General features: G+C 40.8%; 1 protein-coding gene across 1 annotated transcript in view; it reads left to right on the top strand.

The window, feature by feature from the left end:
• MYO10 (myosin X) overlaps positions 1 to 23,697 on the top strand; it is a 158,146-nt gene that overhangs the window by 76,069 nt on the left and 58,380 nt on the right. Inside the window, exons 4-11 of the mRNA XM_057390387.1 lie at positions 9,382 to 9,569; positions 16,657 to 16,791; positions 17,801 to 17,925; positions 18,823 to 18,836; positions 18,961 to 19,045; positions 19,717 to 19,820; positions 21,850 to 21,979; positions 22,877 to 22,995. Of these exons, the coding sequence (XP_057246370.1) occupies positions 9,382 to 9,569; positions 16,657 to 16,791; positions 17,801 to 17,925; positions 18,823 to 18,836; positions 18,961 to 19,045; positions 19,717 to 19,820; positions 21,850 to 21,979; positions 22,877 to 22,995 (900 nt within the window). The remainder of the gene's footprint in view (positions 1 to 9,381; positions 9,570 to 16,656; positions 16,792 to 17,800; positions 17,926 to 18,822; positions 18,837 to 18,960; positions 19,046 to 19,716; positions 19,821 to 21,849; positions 21,980 to 22,876; positions 22,996 to 23,697) is intronic.

Raw genomic sequence — 23,697 nt, 5'->3', positions numbered from 1 at the left:
GCTGCAAAGAAAAATTATCAGTCATTTCTGTAAATGCGAACAGCAGCTTAGTGCTGTTCTGTCAGAGTTTTTGCAAATGGTGCTGAGCGCTTTTGCATGTGCTGTTGCCTCACTTGGAAGTAAGCTTTGGCTCCTTTCTGTAAGGTCTGTTTTTCCTAGTCCACCAAAGTCATGGAAAGAAGGGCAGGAATTTGGGGTCCAAAAATTAGGGTACTTACCTGTCACCAGAGCATTTTTTCTTTACGTGACTTAGGCTTTGACAGTAAAGCAAGCTGCAAAAAATGTACTGTTTGTRCTGCACTGTCCAACTGTCTTATATACATATTCCAGCAGTTTAATACTAAAAAGGCTGCAAACAATCCATTTAAGTTGGGAATGAATTAACTTACTTTCATAGCTATTGTTCACCTGCATAAATGGACTATTGATTCACAAGCAGGCTGTTATTTTTATTTGAAAAGTGGTGCTCCCCTTCTCACAAGCACTTTGAGCTTTTCCCCTTTGATGTTTGTCAGTCTCTCCTTTAAAAAGCAAACCATATCCAAAACTTCCATTTAGCAGATTTTTGACAGTTAATTCCGTTTGCCATCTCAGTCCTGATTTCTTGACTGATGGCTATTTGGCAGCAGTTCAGTGCCATCCAACTAACTACCTGGCATAGACTTAGATTTCAGTTGTGCTGGCTTTTGAKTTCTCTTTTCATGCTCTGTTAAAGAGTAATTCCTGCTCTTCCCGCTTTTCTCCTAAAAAAAAGCCCTTTCTATAGAAGAGATCTTCAAACACTGATCAGCCACAGAAGTTATGAAAATCTGGATATCAGTATGTAAAATACTGATTTTGCAGGCATTCAACAGATCTGCAAAGCTTTATATAAAAGTATTTCTCCAATGTTCTAGAGAGACAGCTCTTTGGTCCATCATTGTACCAGCATTTTTGTTTTCCTTTGTGTGTGTTTTCTCTGAAAAGCCCCTTCATCTCCCCAGTATAAATCTATAGGAAGGAACAAGACCATTTTTTTCTTTTCCTTGCTGGAGGGTGAATTAGACCTTCAGACAGTTTTGAAAGACTCATTTGAGCATTGTGCAATAACAAAGCAGGAGGAAGAGCTAGTGTGTGGCCACAGGCCATTTGAAATGAAGTGACGAGCCATGGGGTCTCTGCTCTTTGTGAGGCCTTTTCTGATTTGAGCTAGAGCTCGCCTGGWTAAAATTATACACACAGATTGCCACAGTCTGTGTGCAAACTTACTTCCACATGCTGTATTGCAGCCCATGAAAAAAATCAATGTCTCGTTCTGATCAATCATGTTTGTGTTCAGACGGTCACTGCCTCTATTGGCTTGGCAATGAAGAGAAACTCTTCTGTAATTGTTTATATGAAAACTGCACAAAAGATCATTGTTCCAACCAAGTAGATAGGACTGCTGCATGGCAGAGATTGCATTGTATTAGTCAGCGAAAAAGTGCAGTAAAAACAAGGAGACTCAGAGCTTTTTATACAGGAGAAAAACTTCTAGAAACCTGTCAAGATCTTAGAGAAGGAAAAATGTCTGTCTGATATCAATATTATTATCTGCTGTTTCGGTTTTTAGGTTTGCCTCTAATAGTGCTCTTAAGCACTTAACAGTTAAGCAAAACGGTGTCTGCCTCTGTGCACAGTTTTGGGTATTTACTTTGGCAGCTAGGGTGACCAAAACCCAGTTTTTAACCCCTGAGAAATAGATCTAGACAGATTCATTTAGCTTCCTAGGGTAAGGACTCAATGAATGTGCAAGATTGAAGCTGTAGGGAGTGGAAGGATTCTCTTAGTTTAGAAGTTAAAGYAGCTGGGTTACAAAGTGCAACCCTTTTCATGAGGAAATAGGGCAGCCTTTGCCCTTGGAGGGGCTTGGGAACAGGGCGGTGTTGCTTAATAGTATTGYACCAAGGGAAGCTTAAGGTTGCACTAGCTGGGCTGAAGGGTCAACATAACAGACAAGGCTGCGTCTAATAGGGTGTCCTGTTGCCCAACAGTTGCCTGTGATCATCTGAAGTCACATGTTAAAATAACTCAAAACTATTCCAAAATCTTCTTGTAAACTGTGCTGGTGGAAACAAGCATAAAGGCTGGCTTTGAAAAGGCTTTGGTCTGTTATGTCATGGATCYGATCTGTGCTCAGCACTGAAGGAGAAAAGGCTGGTAGGGAGGTGGTTGGTAGGAGAGGTTGCTGCAGTTTCCACCCTGGACTGAAAGACATGGGAAGGTGCAGCTGAACGGTGTGAACGTGCCTGAAAAGACACTTTTCAAAAGCAGTGACAAGGAGAACATACAGAGGGTGTGTCTTGGCTGCAGATGGCTGGCTGTTGACACTTGATCTKAGTGACGGTTCCCTGTCATGTTCTGGTTCCCTTCTAAAGGTCCTCTCTGATGGGTGCTAACTCTTGTATTTGTAATGTGGCCTGTGTGTTKACAAACACCTCATTTTGCAATCAGTTCTACAGCTGACCTTAAGAAGAAAAAAACGACAGTTTAGGGATCATAATGTTGAGTGCATTGACAAGGAACACASAGAGATAGAGAAAAGTAAAGCTGATGTAAATCTGAGCGGTTGGARGCTCACGGTGAGTCACCAGACATGGTGAAGACTGCAGGAGCCTGAGCATGTAAAGATGATTATAGAGTATGGCATTTCCATCTTAGAAATGGTTTGATTGGTTGAAAACATTTAAAACATGCAGTTTTAAAAAACATTTAAAATTGTAGTTTAGTACTTCACTTTGATTATGGTTTTTAAGAAAAAAGCTTGGATTCAGACACGAGACATCTGGATTCTGTCCCACTGAAATTAGCATGGGACTCGCTGAAAGATGGGGTATACTTACCACAGTGAGGATAAATTGAGGTCCTGCAATGAACGAGGGCATTAATTACCATCCTCTTTATGGAATACCGTTGCCCCTTCTGCTGCCTCCCCTGAAAAGCACACCAAGATGTGTCCCAGACATATTTCTCCTTTTTCTGCTGATGTGTATGTGGCAGACCGTTGGTTGTCTTTGCCTCAGAATAACCTCAGCCCTGATTACCATCAATCCCTTCACCTGAGAGAGCTGGGAACCACCAAGACTGTATCTGCAGCGTGTGGCAAACTCTTCTGCTCACAGGTTTTTCATCCTGACACCTTAAAATTCGGTGTTGAAAACAKAATAAAGTTTGATGGCTATTTGTGGTCTTTTAAAAGCTGCCTGCCACTGCATGTTCTGTGAAAACACTGGTTTTGTTATTTGGTAATGTTACTGTAGCCGTGATGATTTAAAGGTAAGTGAGACGAAGAGGTTGTGTGGAATGGTGATAAAAATCTTTTCCCATGCCTTGTGTAGAAGTAACATAGAAGTAGCTTTGAGGTGAGCCAGTTGTACTGCAGTTTTATTTGAAGTTTCCCATCTATTAAGGGTAAGCCCAGAAAGTAATACTTGTGGAGTAAATAGGCAGGTTGATACCAATACCCCATTTAAAAAAATACTTTTCAGGCACAGAATCAGTTCCTTAAGAGACTCAGAAAAGTCAGGAGTTTTTTAGAAATGATCCAGAAACATATTTCTTGAGGCATCTGAAAACATGTTTTACTTTCTGTAATAACAGATTTTTCATGTTCTAAAGCAGAAAGGCTTGAAAGTGCTCTTAAAGAGAGTTGGACTAAGTCCTGTTTCTCATGTTAATGTATATATCTGTARCAGAGCATCTTGATTCTGTATTTGATCTGTTCCAGCATTTCTAGCTCATTTCTAGCTCCAAGTTGTGAAGAATATTTTGAATTTTAGTGGTACTAAAGAAACACAGTGATAGAAAGAAATAGAGTAATGCAGTCTTCTTATGCCTGTTTTAATAGTGCAAGCAGCTTTGGTTTCTGTTGTGATTGTTAATCAAAGATTTAGTTCAGGGAAGCACACAATGCCCTTTAACAGGGCTCTCCTCTCCCACTCTCCCTGTAGCATGAGATATCGAAAACCTGAAAGAAGTGTGTGCTCTTCTCTGCTTCCCCCTTTTTAAAATTTATTTATTTATGAAAGAAGGAAGACTGGGATGTTTCAGATGCTAGAAGTCTGAAATACAGAGGGACACCTTGATGTAGAGGGTGAAAGATCATGAGAAAAGCAGTGTAGAATAAATGTAATCACCTTACATGGGAAAAGTGAGCTTGGGGAAAACACAGAAATCATAAAGGATCCTCAGAAACTGAAAAGTTATTGTGGAGAAGTCTTGATATGAAAGGGAAGAAGTGGAAGGTGGATGGTTGCTGGATATGGTGCAAACCTGAGAGAATATACCCCTAAATTCTAAACAGCATCTATTAAAGGGGAAAGAGGAAAAGTAGGGTGGCCSTGGTATATTCAGTATGTTTGGTTTATAGGACTAATGAAATGGTCTTGCATTAAGGCAGTTTTCTTTCTCATTGCTTTTTCATTTTAGGGAACCTGGAAAAAAAATTGAAAGGGAAATTTCTTACCCTATTTTTTTCTCTTTTAGTCTGAGAGCCTTCTCTGCAAAGAAAGACATTTCAARCTGTATTTTGTTCATCCATTGCAAWGCTATTTCTTGTMATTATAAGCTAACSTGAAAAAGGGTATTTTGATCAGTAAAACTTTTTACTAATTTTAATTTGTTTGGCATCAAACTAAAGTAAATTGATTGTGTCTTCATTAAAAAAAAAAAAAAAAAAAAAAAAACCAAAAGAAAAAAACCCCACCCTTTCATGTTAGACAGGACTAAGCTGACCCTGTTAAGTTTTGCTAGTGTGTTTCTGTGGGTATCAGCCGTCTTTGTGAGCTCTTGAACCTTGTTAAAGAACAAATTGTTTTTCAGTGTGTGAAGAACTGTGGGATGATTTCAAGACACAGGCTCAAAGCTAATTGCTATCAGAAGGCAACAAGCAAAACAAAAAAAAAAAGTTCAAAGACATGATGAAAAATCTTTTCCTTTCTGAAGTACATCTTTCATTTTGTCTTGCCTTACTGATTGTCTGGYTGAGAAGAGAGGATTTGAACTTCTGATTTTGAAAGTCCTTGTAGAAGATCAGCAAACAATCTTGTTTTCTCTTTTTGCGAAAAGGGGGAGCAGAGTGTCTGTGGCTTGTGAGTGAAAGTGTTTTACGAGATGAATTAACAAWGTAAAAGTTTGAAAGTGTAAAAGGAACCCAACCTTTAATAGAGTAATCAAAGTGCTGCATTGGGATTCAGGTTCAGTAACTCAACTTTAATTTATTGTTTGGTTTAAATAAATATATTAGTGGTGATCTGATGAAAAAGTTGTTGCTGGTTTAGTCTGTACCAAAGTAGTTCAAGAGTTTGTGTGTGTTTCTGTCTGAAGTGTTGAGTCATTCATTTAACAGGGAATAGCATCTGCCCAGTTCATTGCCRTAGGTTTAAGGAGTCAGGCTTGTAATAGGAGTTCTCACAGTATATCATGGAAAAAAAACTCTCAAACTATTTCTGGAAATCTTCAGAACTCCCATGTCTGCTTGCAAGTGCTCTGGCAGCATTTCCCCTATTCTTAACTGCACCGGAGTGCATTCATTAAAATAAGTAATTACTGACTTCCAGAAACAGATTAGAAACTGCGAGGAACAAAAAGAAAATTTAGATTACTGTCTTAAAAGCAAAGTGGAAGTGTCATTCTTTTGTGAAAAAWCCTTTTCTGAAATTTCACCTGCTTTGTGATGTTGGCATAATATAGTAATTTAACCCATTTAATTTGCCATGTGATGATGTCTGGTGCAGAAATAGCATTCAGTAGAAAATACACGCTCATTGAACAGTGCTGCATTTTTTTTGTGTATTTTTACACCAGTTTAACYTGCTGCTAAGGTGCTTGCATTTGCCAAAGCAGAAGGTCTGCCCTACAAGAGAGGGGTTCTCTTGTGTGGCTGCTCAGAGTCCCCAAGGGGAGGGCAAGTGGAGGGGCCTACAAGAATGAGTGGAGCATATAGTGACAGGACAAGGTTGAAAGGCTTCAAACTGAAAGAGAGTAGGTTTAGATTAGATATTAGGAGGAAATTCTTCMCTGTGARGCACTGTACCAGGCTACCCAGAGAAGCTGTGGRTGCCCCATCCCTGGAAGTGTTAAAGGCCAYGTTGGATGRGGCATTGAGCAACCTGTTCTGATGGAAGATGTCCCTGCTCACARCAGAGACGTCRGAGCTAGATGATCTTTTCTCTCCTTCCAACCCAAGCCATTCCATGATTCTATGAAACTAGGAGCTGGTAGCGTTCTTCTTCACGGGAGTATATGTGCCCTTCCCCACCTCCCCCAAGTCCATAACTTTGTGGCTCTTCATGCCAGGATAAAGTGTAGGATCCACTGCTTAAGACGTACTGCTGCTAGTAAGACCCTGTGATAGGTAATGAATGGGAAAGTAGTAAGCCTGGAAGTGATGCAGGAAATTATACTTGCAGCAGCAGATCTCACTGCAGTTGAGTATCCCAAAGGAAATTTACAAAGACTTCTGGAAGATTTGTCTTCTACTGTGAACTTTTAAAATAACTGAAATAGCTTTTAATAACGGTGCTGCTTCAGCCCACTGATACCTTGGGTAAAGGCAGAACTTCTACTTGGGCCAGCTGACTCCTCAGTCCATGCAGATACCTGGTTGTGGCTACTCCTGGGTTGGACTGTGACACTTGGTAGGTGATGAATGTGATACACTGTGTCTGTGAAGAATATACTTTTTTTTTGTGATCTTGCTTTGGGATGAGGAAGTTGTTTTTTGAAGTCCTGAGCTCATTTTGTCTTGTGGCGCTACAATTTGGTGGCACTTTAACTTGTCCTTCAAAGAGGTGGTACATACTCAAAGCACCAGAAGACTGGAACCACAAAAATATACCTTTGTCAGTAGAAATTGTGGTTCTTAACGCTTTTGCTGAAAGAAAAGAAGAGAGAGAAGGAACTACTAATATAGAGACATGTCCTAAGCACTAATTACTCTGTGAGGTGATTTAGAAATTGTTTTCACCAGTATCATTTCTGCTCTTTGCCAGGTTCCTGTTACTGCCATAATACACTGCCTATTTCTCTATTTTTCCTTGCTGAATTACAAGGCAATGAAGMCAGCTCACTTTATTTAATAAACTTTTATTATTCACAGTAATGACTAATATTCTGGAAGTGTTTCTGTCTCTTTAAAAAATTATATTTAAGTCATGTGAAAGACTGCCCCATGTRAAACGTGTGTGTGCAGAAGTGGGCTGTTGCCACCTCTTCTGATACTTACTATTTAGAAAATGAGAAGCAAGAAAAGTCACAATGTGTAGCCCATGGTGATGCAGTTTTGCTGATGCTTTATTGTGGAGATACTGTTCTGTCAGGTACTTAATCACACAGGAGCTACACWGTGGTTATTTAGTCATGAAGTTAGATGGTATCATTTTTCATGGAGATTTTTTTATTTACATCTTTGCCATGGCATCTGTTATGATGGTGTGCCTCAAATTATTCTTTTCAGAAGGTTTAAGCCAGACTTTAATACAGGAAAGAGGAAGATCTGTAGCAGTCTGTTTTATTGGTCATACTTGCAGTGCAATCATGTAATTAAAAAAGAAGCCTCTTAAAATTTTGCCAGTGCAATCTGTGCTGAAATATGTATCAAACAGAGGAAGTTTGTTTTCAGAGCCTTCCTTGTTACTTATTACTTATTTAAGAGCCCAAGAGGGGATGATCCAGGAAATTAAGCTGTTGTCTCAGTGCTGTAACTGCCCTGTGATAGGATCTCGTGTTGAAATGGTATCTCTCCTCTAGATGAAATCTTCCGAGCTGTTGCACAGCATGGGAGGGTGAGGGGATGGCGTTATAAAACGCAGAGATTGAAAGTTCACCACTCTGTAAAAGGTACTTGAGTTACAGCGGGGAGGGATATTCCCCTTACTGCTAATAAAATTGTCATGGTTTCAAGGACACCACTGCAGTTCCCTCAGCGAAAGCTCGAAGCTGCAATTTGTGCTGGGCCTGATGGTGGGTGAACAGGTGGATAATGGGAGCTGTAACAGCAGGGTAACAGTGAGAAAGGAGAGCTGATACACAGCGATAATTGCATGTTAATTAAGGAGAAAAGAGGGAGGCAGGTAGATGCAGGCTGTAAATGCTGCGAAAGAGATGGTGGAGGGGAAAGGAAAATGGGGGAACTGGTGGTCTCTGTACCTTGGTGAGTGCCCTGTGGTGGCTTGTACAGGGAAGAGGGARGCTGCAGGAGGAGCACTGGGGCTGCATTTCTGTGGTTTGCAAGATGCTGCTCCCCTTATCCATCCCTCTCTGGTTGGGGTGCTGTGGAGATGAAGAGAGCCCCAGTCCTGCTGTCAGCTKCACAGCTGGTTCCTGTCGGCGACAGAGGGCTGACTGCTGGTGMGGCATCTGTGTGCACAGGGGGGCTGTGTTACAGGGCTGGAGGCTGCACAGCCTGGCTCTCCACAAGGCCAGAGGTGTCAGCCTCTTKCCTGTCACTGCAGAAAGGGCTGTTAACAAATGAAATTGGTGTCGCAGCAGTAATGCTGCACACGTCATACAAGATACCAATTAATTTCACATGCCCCAGAAACTCTAGAGGTAGCACGCTTAATGTTATCTCCTACCTCACTTTAATGTGGTTATATTTTTGAAAAATACAGTGAAGTGGATAGAGGGTGRGGGAGAAATTGAGCAGCATTATGAACAGACTGTGGCAAATGATCAGGTTRCCTCAGCCTAATGAGTTAAGGCAATGGGAATGGGCATAAGCTGCTGCCTGGGTGGTTTTAACTGATGTGCTCTCTAATTGCAGTGGGAKAGAAATTAATGCCTTGTCAGCTGCCATTCTGCATCAAACTAATAATAAAGTTGTGGAAACCCAGTGTTTTTGGAGCATCTGCTGGTTCACATGCTTTTCTTAGAGCCTGCTATTCTAAACAATAATGGTCCTGGTGTCTACCATAATGCTTGATACTTCTGTTTTAAAAGTGAGCAGCAGAGGAGGACTTGGATGCTCTAAATGGAAATACAGACCTTTCCACCACTACTTTGGGCTCAGTCAGGTTTTCAGTAAGTTCAGTGAGTCCCTAGGGACACATGAGAAGCAGCTGTAGGCCAGYGCTGATAGGCATTACCATGCAGCTGTAAGTAGCATTAAGGAAGGGATTTGTACAGTCAATAAGCTCAGTGTTATAGGTGGGGTAAGCCTGAGAACATGACAGAGGTGGGAACAACTTTCACYCTTTTGTTGCTTTCCTTGAAAGGAAGAAATCAGGGAAAATTGCTGGCCACCTTTATCCAAAGGGTTGTTATGGTTCTGCAAACGTGTATTTGTTGCCTGTCATTTGAGAAGAGCATTAACCTGTTCCACGCCATGTGTGATAACACTCTGGGGGTGCTGTGTGCTTGCAGACCTACATTGGTTCCATAGTTGCCTCGGTGAACCCCTACAAGAGCATCCCGGGGCTGTACGACGGYGCTGCCATGGAGCGATACAGCAAGCACCACATGGGAGAGATGGCACCGCACATCTTCGCCGTGGCCAACGAGTGCTACCGCTGCCTCTGGAAGCGCCACGACAACCAGTGTATCCTCATCAGGTGAGTGCTGGCTGCTGCTGCTTTGGCTATCCCTCTGGGAGCCTTCCAAGGTGATTTGGGAGCTTGGACGTGAGCCACGTGGGGAGAACTTCAGAAGGAAGCAGGCTTTTAAAACACACAGTTTCAAGAGAGTTCTSAACTCATTCTGTTGTCATTCTGTGGACCTCTAACAAAACGTTAMTTTTTCTTGTGCATCTTACAGTTTCGTTTAGTGAAAAAAATCTATTGTGGTTTTGTGCATTTTTTGGTCCTCACAAATCGAATGTTACCTTAAGTGTTTTCCCACCAGTTTAAACATCTCTGTGCTGCTCAGTGGTTTGTCACCATTAGACCCTGATTCCTGTATGGAGAGGAAAAGAAAAACTTAACCCTTAAGAAACACAGCAAATAAGAATACTTATTTATAAATAAGTATTTCTCTTTATAAAACGAGGAAACCCCTCCACACTTCAGCCACTTAATTCTGCCTGATTAATCTTCCTTGCTTAATCTTGTTGTGCTTTAATGGTGACTTGATAGCTTCCTGTTTGAACCACCGTGTCGCTGGTATTCAGGATCTGGCTGCGGCCAAGTGTGCGTTAGGGAGCAGTTGGCATTTCAATAGCTTTTCACTGCTTTCAGCTCCTCCTTCCTTCTGGCTCCAGAAGAGCTGAAAATGCAGCCAGCTCTTTTCCCRTTCCCTAGCATGCCAGCTCAGCTGCGTTGGCGCACACACAGGCAGGGAGACGGAAGCCTTGCCCACCAGATCAGGAGGAGCAGCTCACTGGTGATGGCAGTATGGCACCGGGCTCTGGGCAGGGGGTGGTGCTCAGGGTGATGAGAGAGCTTGTGTTTCCCCTCTCTTTCCTCTTTTGCCTTCACAACATTTTTGTGATTAGGCCTACTTGCTGTCACCTTGCTGCGCCATGGAGTTATGTGCGTAGAGCTCTTCAGACACAGGCCAACATGGTTTTGGCTGTCTCCCGACCTCCCCAGGAGTCCTTGTGGTGGCTGTAGGACTACACACAGCTCAGGGCAGCCAAGGGGACAGAGGGCATGAGGCAGAGTGAGAACAGCACCTTTTGCAATTGGCAATTCCTGCTGACATTGAAGATTACAGGCCAGGTTACAAGGCTTCCTGGATAAAAGGGGGATTTGGTGCATGTAGTTCAGCACCCAAGCTGTTAGRAATGTGGATTAGCTGCAACACAGCCAGGCCTGCTTGCAACTCTCTGCAGGCTCTCAGGCTGCAGTGCRCACCTGCCCTGGCCTCTAGGCAGGTTCTGCCTAAGTGACACAAAGCTGAAGAGTGTGTTTTTTTGGCTTTTTTTAACTGTATTTCTCCTTATTATTATTTAATACATAGTTCTGTACATATAAACAGGAATTCAGGTAAGAGTCCAAGCAAAAATGAAATGCACAGAGACTTTCATCATGTAAGCCTGGAGTCACGATTTTGTCTTTTATTTCCAGGCAGTTATTTGTGAACAGCCCGTGTACACTAATTTAGGGGACCAAAGCAATTTCTGGTGGCCAGTGACATTTTTGCCATTCTGAACTGGCCTAAGTATTTTACCTTTCATTCCAGTTCCTCACAAGCTGCCAAGAGGAAAGCAGGTTATGTCCTAAAATGGACATAAGAAGACTGTGATGTTCCAGGGGAGTCTTCAGCAGTCTCCGCTCTGTAAACTATGTGCTTTGGTATAGATAAGCCATAATACAGAGAAGTTTTGTATTATGAATCCATTTTTAAATTATTTATTTTATAAATCCCTTTTTTTTTGCTGTGTTCATGTATAGGAACAGTGGTTTGTATAAGTTCTGTGTTTCAGATAAGTGCCACAATACACTTGTAAGGGTATCTTGTTTCTGCAGAAGTTGAAGGAACATGCAATTCAAAAGGAAAAAAAAAAAGTCAAATCTGCTTTCCTAAAAGAGTGTTATCTGCTCTGTCTATAAAGAAGTCAGAATTAGATTTTTTTTTTTTTAATTACTAAAGGTTTCCATGGGCATCATATGGTTTAGGAAAGTCCCTGTGGTCACATGCCTAGTTTTGAGCATAGAAAGTGGAGTGTGCTTGGCAAATTCAGCATGCTGGTCATTCCTGCATCTTTTACTGACTTAGAATTAGATGTTGCAACAAATCACTGTCCCTGGAAATTCCTTGATTACTACTGGCATTTGAAAAACAAAATAGCCAAGTGGAGCTCTTTAGTATTTGAATTCAGTCAAACGTTCTGGTCCTGAATTTTGTGTAAGRGATGATAACGAGGAAAATTATGTTGCATCTCGAGAACACGGTGGTTAAAATGTGGGAATTATTCGTGTAGGTCTCACGGTCTGATAGGCAGAGCTGCTCCTGACCTTGGCATCTCAGCCCTCGGTAGTAAGTTGTATCAGCCCCAGGAAGGAAGGCGYCTGAACGCTTTCTGGTGATCCTCTGGACTTGAAGTGCCCCCTGCTGGTCCCCAGAATTAGCTCAGCTTTGGTTTGGAGCTGCTTTCTTAAGGCTTTGGGCTCAAAAATCTCTGAAAAAAAGAACTTCCAGTGAATGGAAATACTAGTATTTGAATATTTTCGTGGCTGGGGTAGGGTGAGAGGGTTAATGCCAGAATAAGAATTCAAAACTGTCATCATAAAAACTCAGAATGTAATATAAATGTGAGACTATTTTTCCCAGTAAAACCACTCAGGCCAGAGGTGAAAAGGAAGGAAATTCAGAAGAGATGATAATAAGTCGAATTGCCCAAAGATGCTTATTTATTGATCTGTGTAACAGACATTTAARTTCATGATAATGCTGCATAAAAAGGACTTAGCAGCCTAAAATGTCAACAAAATGGTACCTTGAAGAAGTTGCAAACAGCTGGGGCATTAGAGTATATACACAGTTTTGAAATGGTGTCCAAACCGCGACATCTTTTAAGTCTCCCAGACTAAAAACCTGAGTTTTTCTGTAGGAAAAAGAAAAAATCTGCGCCAGTGAATTCTCACTTTCACGTTGGTCTGAGCCCTTACTACAGGGTCCGATTTCTTTTAAAACAGGGAAAAGAAGGAGCCCACCATGTTAAAAACATTTTCTGATTTTTCAGTTGGGTGCCTCAGGAACGTGAGGGAAGTCCATCTTATTTGAATAATAGCCAAACAGCTTGTTCTGATGTGGGAAAGGACCTGAGCTCCTCCATAATTAGCTGATGTTCACAAGCTGGGACCATGTTCAAGCCTCAACCCCTTCATTACACGAATAGTAAAATACCTTTAGTTTTGTTTTTTAAGGTGATCTAGTCTTTGTAGAAGCAAACACATGCTCTTCTCTCTGATAAAATTGCAGTTGATCCACTYCAGAGCACTCCCAAAGAAGTGTAAAGCAGTTAAGGGAGCAGCAACCGTTTTCCTGGATGACACTGCAATCAGTGCCATGAGTGGGAAATCRCCATTTGATACATGTTTGTTCTCTCTGTTATCATCTGATGGCTGGACCCTTATTGCTGTTCAGGCTGTTTTTCAGCCTGAACATCATTGTGAACCAAGCTCCTTATATTAACCCAAAATTGTGATGGGGGTGATGCCCTTGTGAGACTGACACACCAAAGTTCAGATGTGCATTTYGTGAACTATATTTGCTGAAGGGGCMTGTTTTGCCTRTGTGTATCTATCTTGGGGTTTTAAACCAGCCAGCGGACTGTAAGGCCCCAAAAAACTTACTTGACGAGACTCTTAAAAGGGCTTATGGTTGTTCATGTACTCAGACGAATACTGACAAGATATTCCCAAGAGCTCAAAACAACAAAAAACTTTCCTGGCAACTTCAGAAAGTCAGAGAATTTTTTCAAAAGTTTAGAGCAGCATTCCATCAACATAAAACAATTCCCAAAACATTAACTTAGCCCATTCAACTTAGCAAACTCTAAGCTGAACCAATTTTAAGTTAATCAGAACTCTGAGAGGAGGGAATTAGAGAAAGAAAGAGAAAGAGAAAAAGACAGAAAATATATATGAAAGAGAAAATATATAGGTCTCACTGGTTTCAGTGGTGTTCAGCAGCTAGAAATTCCAAGAGGAGGTAGGGTTAAGATGTGCTGGCCTCTTCTTTTGGTTCAAATACTCTTCAGCCTTCCTGGACCCTTCCCCCAGGTGAGGCTCTGGTCATTTGGCCACTCAGGAGCTGGGATAGGGGCTCCAGAGGTGGGAGTGGAGCAATGTCTTTGGTGTGCCAGGAATTGGCAGCCGATGTAGGGCTGGGATACAGGCTCCAGGGGTGGTGGGATGTGCAGAGCAGGACATTGCCTCACCAGAGCAAGGTCCAATCTGCCATCTTCCTCATACGCACACACCCAAAATGTTTTGAGCCAGTAATACTTGCAGTCTTTCACCCAAACATAATAGGGAAGTGATTTAGGGTAGTGCTATATCCTTCAGAATGAGGAGTCTCTCTCAGTGACCCCTTTTTATGCTGTGGCAGTCATGAGTCCAGGCTGCTGTGCCCTTAGCGTGATGCCCTGCGTAGAACAAGTCAGGGAGAAAGTCTAAAGATCTTCYAAGTGGGGCCCTTCTGGGCTGCTGTCAGACTTAATATGTTCACAGTCCTGAATGTAGCGATGTGGAACAAGCTGGGCACTTAAACTCCTGGGCTGGAAAGGCTGCTGGAAAGGTTGCACTAAAAAATGCATCCTTTTGCTGACCTTGTAYGTGAAAGCTTTCTAAGGACTCTGAAATATTGATCCCACATAACTGCAAAGTGAATAGAGCAGAGCGGTTACTGCTAAACGAGTTGAGAACATTGCGTAAATCCATCCTTTGCATGGATCCAGACTTTGTGGAACTGAAGGTGGTTCAGAGGAAAATTTTTAAAAGTGATTAAAAGTATAACATGGGAAAAGGCTAATGGAGACAGGCAGCTTGAATTTGGGACACTTCATCAAGTCACGCACAGCAGAAAGAGCACCAGGATGAATTGTTGGTTTCTCCTTCCAACTTGAGAACTAAGAGGTATCAAATGAAGCTAACAGGAGGTRGATCTGAAAAAATAAGACTTGTTCATTTGCTTTTTGAGGGAGTATGGCGAGCAACTCATAGAAGATAAATCYATTGAGGGTTACAAGACTCATAAAAACTGGGTTTAGACCAGGAAGCCCTGGAAACCYAGGTAACTGGAAGATGGAAGAGCACAGAAGGGAAGTATAGTGTGTCYTCCTTGGGCATTTCCAGTTGGCAACTGTCAGAATAAGACACTGGGCAGGTTCAGCACCAAACAAGTTCCAAGTCTCTTCTGTTCTAAGAAAAAGCCAAGAGCATGTGACTGTTCATAACACCAACTGTACCAGAGAGAGGTACAGGAGATACTTGTCCATCGGCTTTGAATATCTCACTTGTAGAATGGTTCTCAATTTTATTGGTATAACTTTCACCCTCCATAGAACTACAGATTCTCCAGAGCAAGAACAGTGGTTGGGGGCAGAGAAAAGATGGTGTCAGTGAAAGAGGTGATGTCCTCCTAGGTGCCACCCTATACCAGCTATTGTGTTGTGAACATGGCTCACAGGGGGAGAATTTAGGCCGGAAGAGGTGTGCATTGCTTGGTGATTTATTGCACTAGACAAGAATAATGCAAGGGTTTGTGAAGCTTTCTCAAAAGTGGTCACAGAAATRTTTTGTGTGGTGAGTATTAAATACAGGAATATTAAATATTTGCTTCTTTGGCAGAGGGGCATGAGTAAGTGAGGGCCTGCAAAGGGAAAGGGAAGGAATAATGAAAATGGCAGACATCAAGGATAAATTACATAAAAAATACTACAACATTGTTTGATGCAGTATAAATATAATGGATGAATCACACTTGCTGCAGCATATTGGTGGTTATGAAGATGCCTCATTATGTTTTCTGAATGTCTCTTCCCTAATTTTCTTGTTGACATTCATGTGCAGGAAAATGTCACACTGTTTTCTTGGGCGGTACCTTTCTTCTTTGCATTTTACTGGAAAGCATCATTGTGCWTTGTTGTAACCTAAAATCAGTGGGGTCATTACTCAGCAAAGGCACAACAAAAGACTGCCAAATTATCTAAGCTTTCTCCACATGCCCAGTTGTGCTTCATCGAAGTCAGTGAAAAAATTCCCACTTGCTACTACTGAAAAGGTGAAGTAAGACCAAAATGTACCCTTTTTCTTTGGGCGTAAGCTGGAATTAGGTACAGCTTAATTAGGAATTAGGCTGCAACTTATTGTATAATGCTATGACTCTAGATGAAGAGTGACTAAAGTAAACAAACTTTACCTGCAAGTTGAATTTCTTAATGGCTCACAGTGTGTTTTGAGGCTGCATAATTGAAGGGAAAGGATATTGGGGAAATGARCCAAATCTAAAGTTTCCCTTTGTAGAGTATTGGTTTTGAAGAGAAACTGAGTATGTTGCCTTCTGTTTGTGTCAACAGGGATGCTTATTAACGGCTTGTTTTAAAAATGTCAGTTTAGCATTATCAAATAGCTTTGTTCTCCTGTGGGTGGTGATGAGAGGTTCTACATCTCTGATGGTAATGAGAGGTGGAAATTGTGTATTTTCAACTTTCATGAATCTGGCTTGTTTCAACAGTTATATAAAAAAGTTCGTTTAAAGAGTATAGCTTGATAAGAATTTGAGGAACCTTTATGTGTTAGAATGTGCATTGGTGTCTCTAACTTCCTCCTCCTCACAACAGGGCTCCTTCATTAGCTAGATTGCTGCAACATAATCCCAGACTTTCCCATGTTAATTCATAGTCTGGTCTTTATCCCTGACCATTGCCATTCCTTTGTTGTAACTTTTAACATGATAGTGAGAAGTATTGGAGAATTCTTTGTATTGAGGGASCTCTTTGTTGCCTCATGGGTGTGAGGCAGTCAGTGCCTTGAAATGCTGTGTGAGCAGTGGTATGAACACTAAGGACAGCTTGTATTTTTCCCTGGATGTCATGTTCAAGAAGTTTAACAGTGTGTTCTGGCTCCATCTGATTATCACTTCTAATCACCCCAGTCTTCCYGACCTCCAGTAATGCAGAGTTTGACTGGCCCACCAGGGGGTTTCTTCACTGGCCACTGGGACCGTGCAAACCATTTCCTCCTCTTCTTTCAGTGGCGAAAGTGGTGCTGGCAAGACRGAGAGCACGAAGCTGATTCTCAAGTTTTTGTCTGCAATGAGCCAACATTCACTGGAGCTGTCCTCCAGAGAGAAGACCTCCTGTGTGGAGCAAGCTATTCTTGAGAGCAGGTATTATTAAATTTTTCAATACATGGGTATTATTTTCAGAAGACATAAGCCTTGACATTGAAATAAGAGCTTGCAGTGTAATCAAGTATCAAGTGTGTGTGTTTTCTGAAAAATAAACAAATACTGGAGAAAGGGAAATATTCCATTAAACAAAATCACCTGGCTGCTCTAGAGAGTTGTGAGCACGGTGGTATCTCATAGTAAAGCAAAAATATGCAGAGTTTTGAAATGGGAGCTTTCATTTTTGTTTAGGGCTCGATTCAGGTAATCAGAGTAAGGGAAATGGGTGATGGGGGGGAGAAAACTTTGGTACAGTTTGTGTAGCCTGAGGATATGGTAGGACAAGATACAGCATGGTGAGGATAAAGTGCTCAAGTGGTAAAAGCATGCTGAGGAAAAGGAGGATAAGGAGAGCTGATAAGACAGATGAGTAAATGCATCAGGTAAATTGGACACAACCTACGCAAGCAAAAACAAAAATCTTGATGTTCACATGAAATGACACGATTCTAAACTATTTAAAAACAAAGGCAATTTGAGATGCTATTACTTTCGTTTATCTTGCTTCATCTCTGCTATATGTGCTGTATCTTGATGTAGGTTGTTTTTTTTTTTTTAATTCCCTTTAATTCCCTAGGACAAGGACTCTACATCTGTCTAGCAATTTGCATRTGCTGAGATTTCTTATTTCTATCATTTGAGTGCTGCAATGAGAATTGCATGCATCTTTTGAGCRATTACAAAAGAAGTAGCAAGCAGCAGTGACTGCTCTGCAGCTGCAGAGCAGTTCAGTAGGATTTATCTTCCTGTGGCATGAATATTTGCACCTTTGGATAGGAAGCTGAGATGCCCATCACTAATAAATGTAGGTAATGCTGGGATGTTGGCTGCTGCTGAGGAGAGWGTCAGAGGGGAGCTTGTAAGAGTGTTGTTCCTTTCAGCAGCCCCATGGGAATATTTTGGCATGCTGGTCACATGTTAACAGTCCTGTCTTTCTCTGTTTTCACAGTCCAATTATGGAGGCTTTTGGCAATGCGAAGACTGTTTACAACAACAACTCAAGTCGCTTTGGGAAGTTTATTCAGCTGAACATCTGTCAGAAAGGAAACATTCAGGGAGGAAGAATTATGGATTGTATCCTCGTTTGGTGATTTGACCCTTTTGTGGGATGTCCCCATGTACCTCCTTGATGGAGGACTGAGGGAGAATGGGCTTGCCTTTGTCTGTCCTGTCACCCCATCTGGAAACGTGTGCRGTTAAATGGAGCTGCTGTAGGTGGGAAAGGGAAGCAGCAGCACCAAATTCACACACGTACACATGCTTTTGTGGTGGTGTGGACTCTTATGTGCTCCTGGAGGGCCWGCATTTTGTATTGCTACTGCTAGTGTGGCATGGTTCATGTGAGTGTTTGCATGTAGTGAGCTAAAACAGCCTAAATCCTTGGGAATAACTTCAGTTGTCAGCCATTTCCCTYATTACTTTATCCAAAGATAAGCTGCTTACTTCTCTGGAAAAGTACTTGAAAGAGCAGAGCTGCTCAAGTCTGGGTGGGTTAAATCCTCAGACTTGTCCTGCATTTGGCAAGATCAGACGATGAGGCAGACTATGCTCCACCAGAGCAGCAGAGGTGTGGGGATAAGGGATATTCCAAGGGGGTCCTATCTGCTGTTTTAGACTGCTTTTGCAGTGGCATAAATTTAATTCTTGAAGTTGTTTCCAAGCTTCAGGGAAAAGAAAAAGCAAAGGAAAACAGATGTCATATAAAATGCAGWATCTGGCATGTTCAGTTGTGCTGGGATGGAAAAGAAGGTGTTGATASACTAATAATACAGCTGCTACAATATTATCATTGTTGCTACTTTATTTATCTTGTTGTTGGCATATTGTATGAAACATGYTTAGCATGTTGTAAGAAAAGACCATTGTACTCTTCCTATCTTCCTCAAATGAAAGAAGGAAGATTATAAAAAGCTACTGCATTAATTGCTTTTTGCTTTATTCCTTGACTGAAGCTTTTCTTGTTGGCTCCAGATTTATTGGAAAAAGTAAGTTGATGTTTGCTTTTGCTTAGTTAATTGTGTTTGATTTAATATTTTCTCTGTGACTGTGGATAAAAAATTTGTCCTTAAAAATGATCACTTAAGTGGAAACTATTTTTTACTTTGACAGAATCGTGTAGTAAGACAAAACCCCGGGGAAAGAAATTATCATATATTCTATGCTCTGCTGGCAGGGATAGAAGAGAGAGAGAAAGGTGAGTGGCAAAGCGCAAATCACAMAACCGTAGTGGTTTTCTGCTAGCAGTCAGCAGTGGTGACAGCAGTGGAGAATTGAACTGCAGAAACCCACTAACCCAAGCAGGGAAATAGGTTATTYATTCAGCTGGGATTTAGTGAATGTGAATTTGAGCTCAACCTGATAAAGGAACCCACTTAGCTGAAGAATGTCGCTGGGCTGACRGTAGTTTTTCTCTCAAGCTTCTGTTGTGGCCTTGGGAAAATTACTTGGGGACAAACATGCCTCATTCTGTTCAAACTGAATATTTTTGCTGGTACTAAATAACTCCACAGCAACAAAGATAAATAATGCTGGTTTCTCTAATCCTTTCTTATAAAGAATAAATCCACTGAACAAAAGAAATGACATTTGTATATGTGCAAAATTGCCTAAAGCTGTCTCAGCATCTCCCTGTGGGCCTGCTGTCTTTGCATGCTAAAAAAGTAGAGTTAACTCTATTATGCAGCTGAATAAAACAAAACCCAGCAAAATAATCCCCTATCCAATTTTAATATAAAACTTTGTCTTGCACATTATCATAATTCCTGAGCAAATGAATTTTGAACAGCTTAATTGTGACATAGTAATTTGTGGAGTACTTTTGTTTTGGTATTTCTTTTCACTTACCCTGTTTTCTCTTATCACTAGATGCTTTTTACTTATCTGTACCTGAGAACTACCACTACCTGAACCAGTCTGGATGTATAGCGGATAAGACAATCAGTGACAAAGATTYGTTCAAGGAAGTCATTGTAAGTTGCTTCCTTGTTCTTTTGCTTTAAAAACGCTGAAAGTTCAGAGCAGGGTACAAAGCCTTCGTGTGCTTTCCTGCGTGTGCAGCTCTCTCAATGAGGCACTAATCTTACAGGGGGTTAAATTTTCTCAAAATGCTTCACTGTCATTTTGAGCCTTTACCTTTCCTCCTGTATTTATTTTTTACTCTGTTGTTTCAAAATGTGCTGTAATTTAACAAAATTATTACGTTTTGAAATTAAAAGAAAATCTGCTGGGAGATCAGTCAGACCTTTACATGCCTTTGCCTTTCCCTGCATTGTTTTATATTACAGAAAGATAGATAGACAGRTAGACAGACAGATAGATYGRTTTCGCTGTTCTTCAATGTGAAAGCTTTGCCTAAATGCTGTGGCATCTACTGGACGGAGTCTGCAGTGCAACACACAAGGAGCAAAACACCTGTGACTCTTCAGGTTGCAGCTGGGAAATCCAGTTGTGTGGAGTAAYTTACACAATAGAGTTACAAAAATGTAAACACAGATTGAAAACCAGGTCCTGATGGAATCTCTCTGAATGGCTTTATATCTTAAATCCTCAGCAATTAGTCCATACTGACCACGCTAATTGGGTATTGTAGCACTGAGGTGATGTGTGTTAGATTTTAAAAATCAGATAAAACACTTGGTTTTATGCCCTTCCCCAAACTGCTTTTGCCAAATTGGCAAATTAATGTGTAGTGGATGCAGCAGGTTTTTTGGTGTAAAAATCCCTCATCTTGTATGGCAGACAGAAGTGTTGGGAAAGTGTCAGTAACCTATCTATATTGTAGTCACATGCTGAAGTTGATTTGCATGACATWTAATTTGTGCTAATCATGCCAGGGTAGGCAGAGCATGAAATCAGTTGGGCAGGTGATGTTTGCYTGCTGCCTGCAGCGTGGGCAGGCTGGGAGCAGGGGCTGCCAGGCTGCATTCCCGGAGCAGGAGGTGGGCAGAAACCCCTGCAGCTCACCCTCACCTGTCTTTTCCTGTTAGAGTCATCTCCTTTGTCTGTTGTTATTGCAGTGTAAGTCTTGGAAATGTTACTTCAGGGAAACTTTTTTTTGTAGGAGACAATGAGGAGCAGCATGGTGAGCATGGAGATGAACTCRTAGTGCTGCTGCCCTTTTGTTGTGGAAGGTCTTTACAAAATAAACCTTTACCCATTATCTCTACCCTGATTTGAATTGTGGGATGAGTCTGAGGCTTTTCTATTTGTAATGGATGATTTATGAAAGATAAAGTGTGTCACCTGTCAGACACCTGCAGTGACTATGACGTGAAGATCCTGACTGTAAGGGTACAAAACTCTCATCTGGTTTCATACAGGCTCGTATTACATACAAATTTGGAAAGTTTTGGTCATTTCATGAGGCATTCAATTACCCCTGCTGTGTCAAAGCATGTGTTCCTCCTGTTTTAGTATTTCTTTTAATATTTTACTGTTTACTCCTCTGCTCATTTATGTAGTTGAGCCTTGATTGTTGCCATATTGTTTATTCATAAATTGAACACTTTTTATATAGATACCTTTCTTCCTCAGTTTTAMTGGAACTTGTCAGATCACGTTGGTAAGGTATGTGTTTGGGCACAAAAATGAACAAATCTTAYATGCTGCTGTGTTTCCTCCCCACACCTTCTTACCTACAAGGCCAATAGGCAAATTTTGGTAAGAACATGCAGGAGATAATCAATTAATAATTCAAATTAGAGTAATTGCCTCTGATGCACAACTTAGTAGGTTGTTCCAATATTTATATGATTTTAATGATGAATTTGAAAGCAAATTACAACATCATTACAGCATCAAAATTAAATTTCTTAAAAGTAGAGTGATACTTACATGTTCCAAGATGTCCCAGTGATGCCTTACAGTGTATTCAGTTTGGGATGAAACCAAGGGAATGATCTTGAGCCAAGCTCTCTTCTAGTCCTGGCTTGCTTTTCTAAGGCCTCCCATTTTTGAGTCTGTGTGCATGTTACTGAAGGAGCTCACGTGTCATTCCAGACTGCAATGGAAGTGATGGAGTTCAGCAGGGAGGAAGTACGAGAAGTTCTGAGGCTGTTGGCTGGCATTTTGCATCTGGGGAACATTGAGTTCATCACTGCTGGTGGGGCACAAGTGTCCTTTAAAACAGGTGAGAAGGCTGTGCATCCARATCTGGATGTTTCTTGGGGTTCTGAAAGCCTTACTGGTGGTACATCTGAACATAGCAATGAAAGGGTTTTRCTGCTTTTTAACATCTGCAAACGTTGATTAAAATGTTATTTTGGGAGGATGGGTTTTGACAGATAAAGCAGAGTAGTCTGCTGCTGGGTCTTAATTTAGGAAGAYCTTGGGCACATATTTATTCCATTAATAGTAATAAAATTCTATTTGAACCTAATTCCTGCTTTGAAATATTCTCAAGCTGATAAAATATCAGTGCTCAAATACATTCCCTAACCAAGATCTCCACTGAAGGTATYTTTTTATAGAGCTTTCAATATTTCAATTACATATCTGAAAGAATATGCTGGTATGTCTAAAGATTGAGCTGGTGGGCATTTTAAATGTTTGTTTGAATAATATATTARAGAGTAGCRTTACATACTGCTTAATATACCACAWTATAACAAAATTGAAAATTAATGCATGGAAAAAAAATTTAATTGGCTTATCCTCATCATCCTGAGCAAAGCTGAAACACATTCATGTGGACAGAGTCAATTACTGTTTGTAGCTGGAAAAATGTGTTAGGATAAGATGAGGATTGATTGAATTCTTGACATTTAACATTAAGAGGAAAATAAATATTTGTGACTTACTTGTGGTGTATTTCCACTGCTAATTTCCTTCACTTGTGCATATKTATGCCTTTTCATGAGAGCAAAACAGTATCCTAGAATTTCTAGTTGAGTTTTCATCTCTAATCCCTGTCATTTTAGGAGCATTTTAAATGGTGGTGGTAGTAGTARTAATAATACTAATAATAAAATAAACTGGTTTCATAGCTTTATACATTTAAGGATGTATTTGTATTTGTCTTTGCCAGCTCTKGGTAGATCTGCTGAGCTGCTGGGCTTGGACTCCACACAACTAACGGAAGCATTGACACAGAGGTCAATGATACTCAGGGGAGAAGAAATCCTAACACCTCTTAGTATACAGCAGGTAAAGATATCTCAGTTTTGACATATTTTTAGGGTCTTTGAAAGATGTTTCAATCTTCAAGTCCAGAAAAATCATTGATCACTCAAGAACAGTTAGCTCATGCATCAGAGTTGTAACCAAAAATACTACATATTTTTTTCGGAAGGCTATAATCACTGTAGGTCCCATCCTATTATTCTGACCAAGACYTAAAGCTTGTCTCTTGTTATTCTTATGATGCCCGATTACTTCCCATTTGTTTCAAATTCTAAACRCTGGTATTTTTTTCACTATGGACACTTGTGTCAGAGAAGTGTTTTTAAAAATTTTCAGGAGAAATATTTTTATTACTTACAATTAGAAGAAATAGGTATGCATAACATTATGCTTCCCTCTGGAAAAGGGTGAACTAAGGTATTATTTCCTATACTTCTCTTTCCTTTTTCCATACCTTAAGTTTCTAATTTCCTAAGTTTTTTGAATGCTTTAGCCTTGAAGTGTAATTTTAAAGCTGTACAGAGGTGTACAGCTGTTTTAACTTAAACTGTTAAAGCTCAAATCATGTTGCCTGGTCAGTGTTAATACAACTTCTGTTAAGCTACACAGGAACAGAAGCTGCTTGCATTATACCTTGCTTTGATCTGTACTAAGAACACTGACCAGCAGAGTCTGGCCAGTTCTCCATCACAGGATGGTTGATGTGTTGTGTATTCCTTCTTTGAT

Source organism: Malurus melanocephalus, unplaced genomic scaffold, assembly GCF_030028575.1.
Source record: "Malurus melanocephalus ecotype Western Australia unplaced genomic scaffold, MMel_1.1 scaffold_25, whole genome shotgun sequence".
NCBI classification, from domain to species: domain Eukaryota; kingdom Metazoa; phylum Chordata; class Aves; order Passeriformes; family Maluridae; genus Malurus; species Malurus melanocephalus.
The sequence above is the reverse complement of the archived record's forward strand: the minus strand, read 5'-3'. Positions and strand labels throughout refer to the sequence as shown.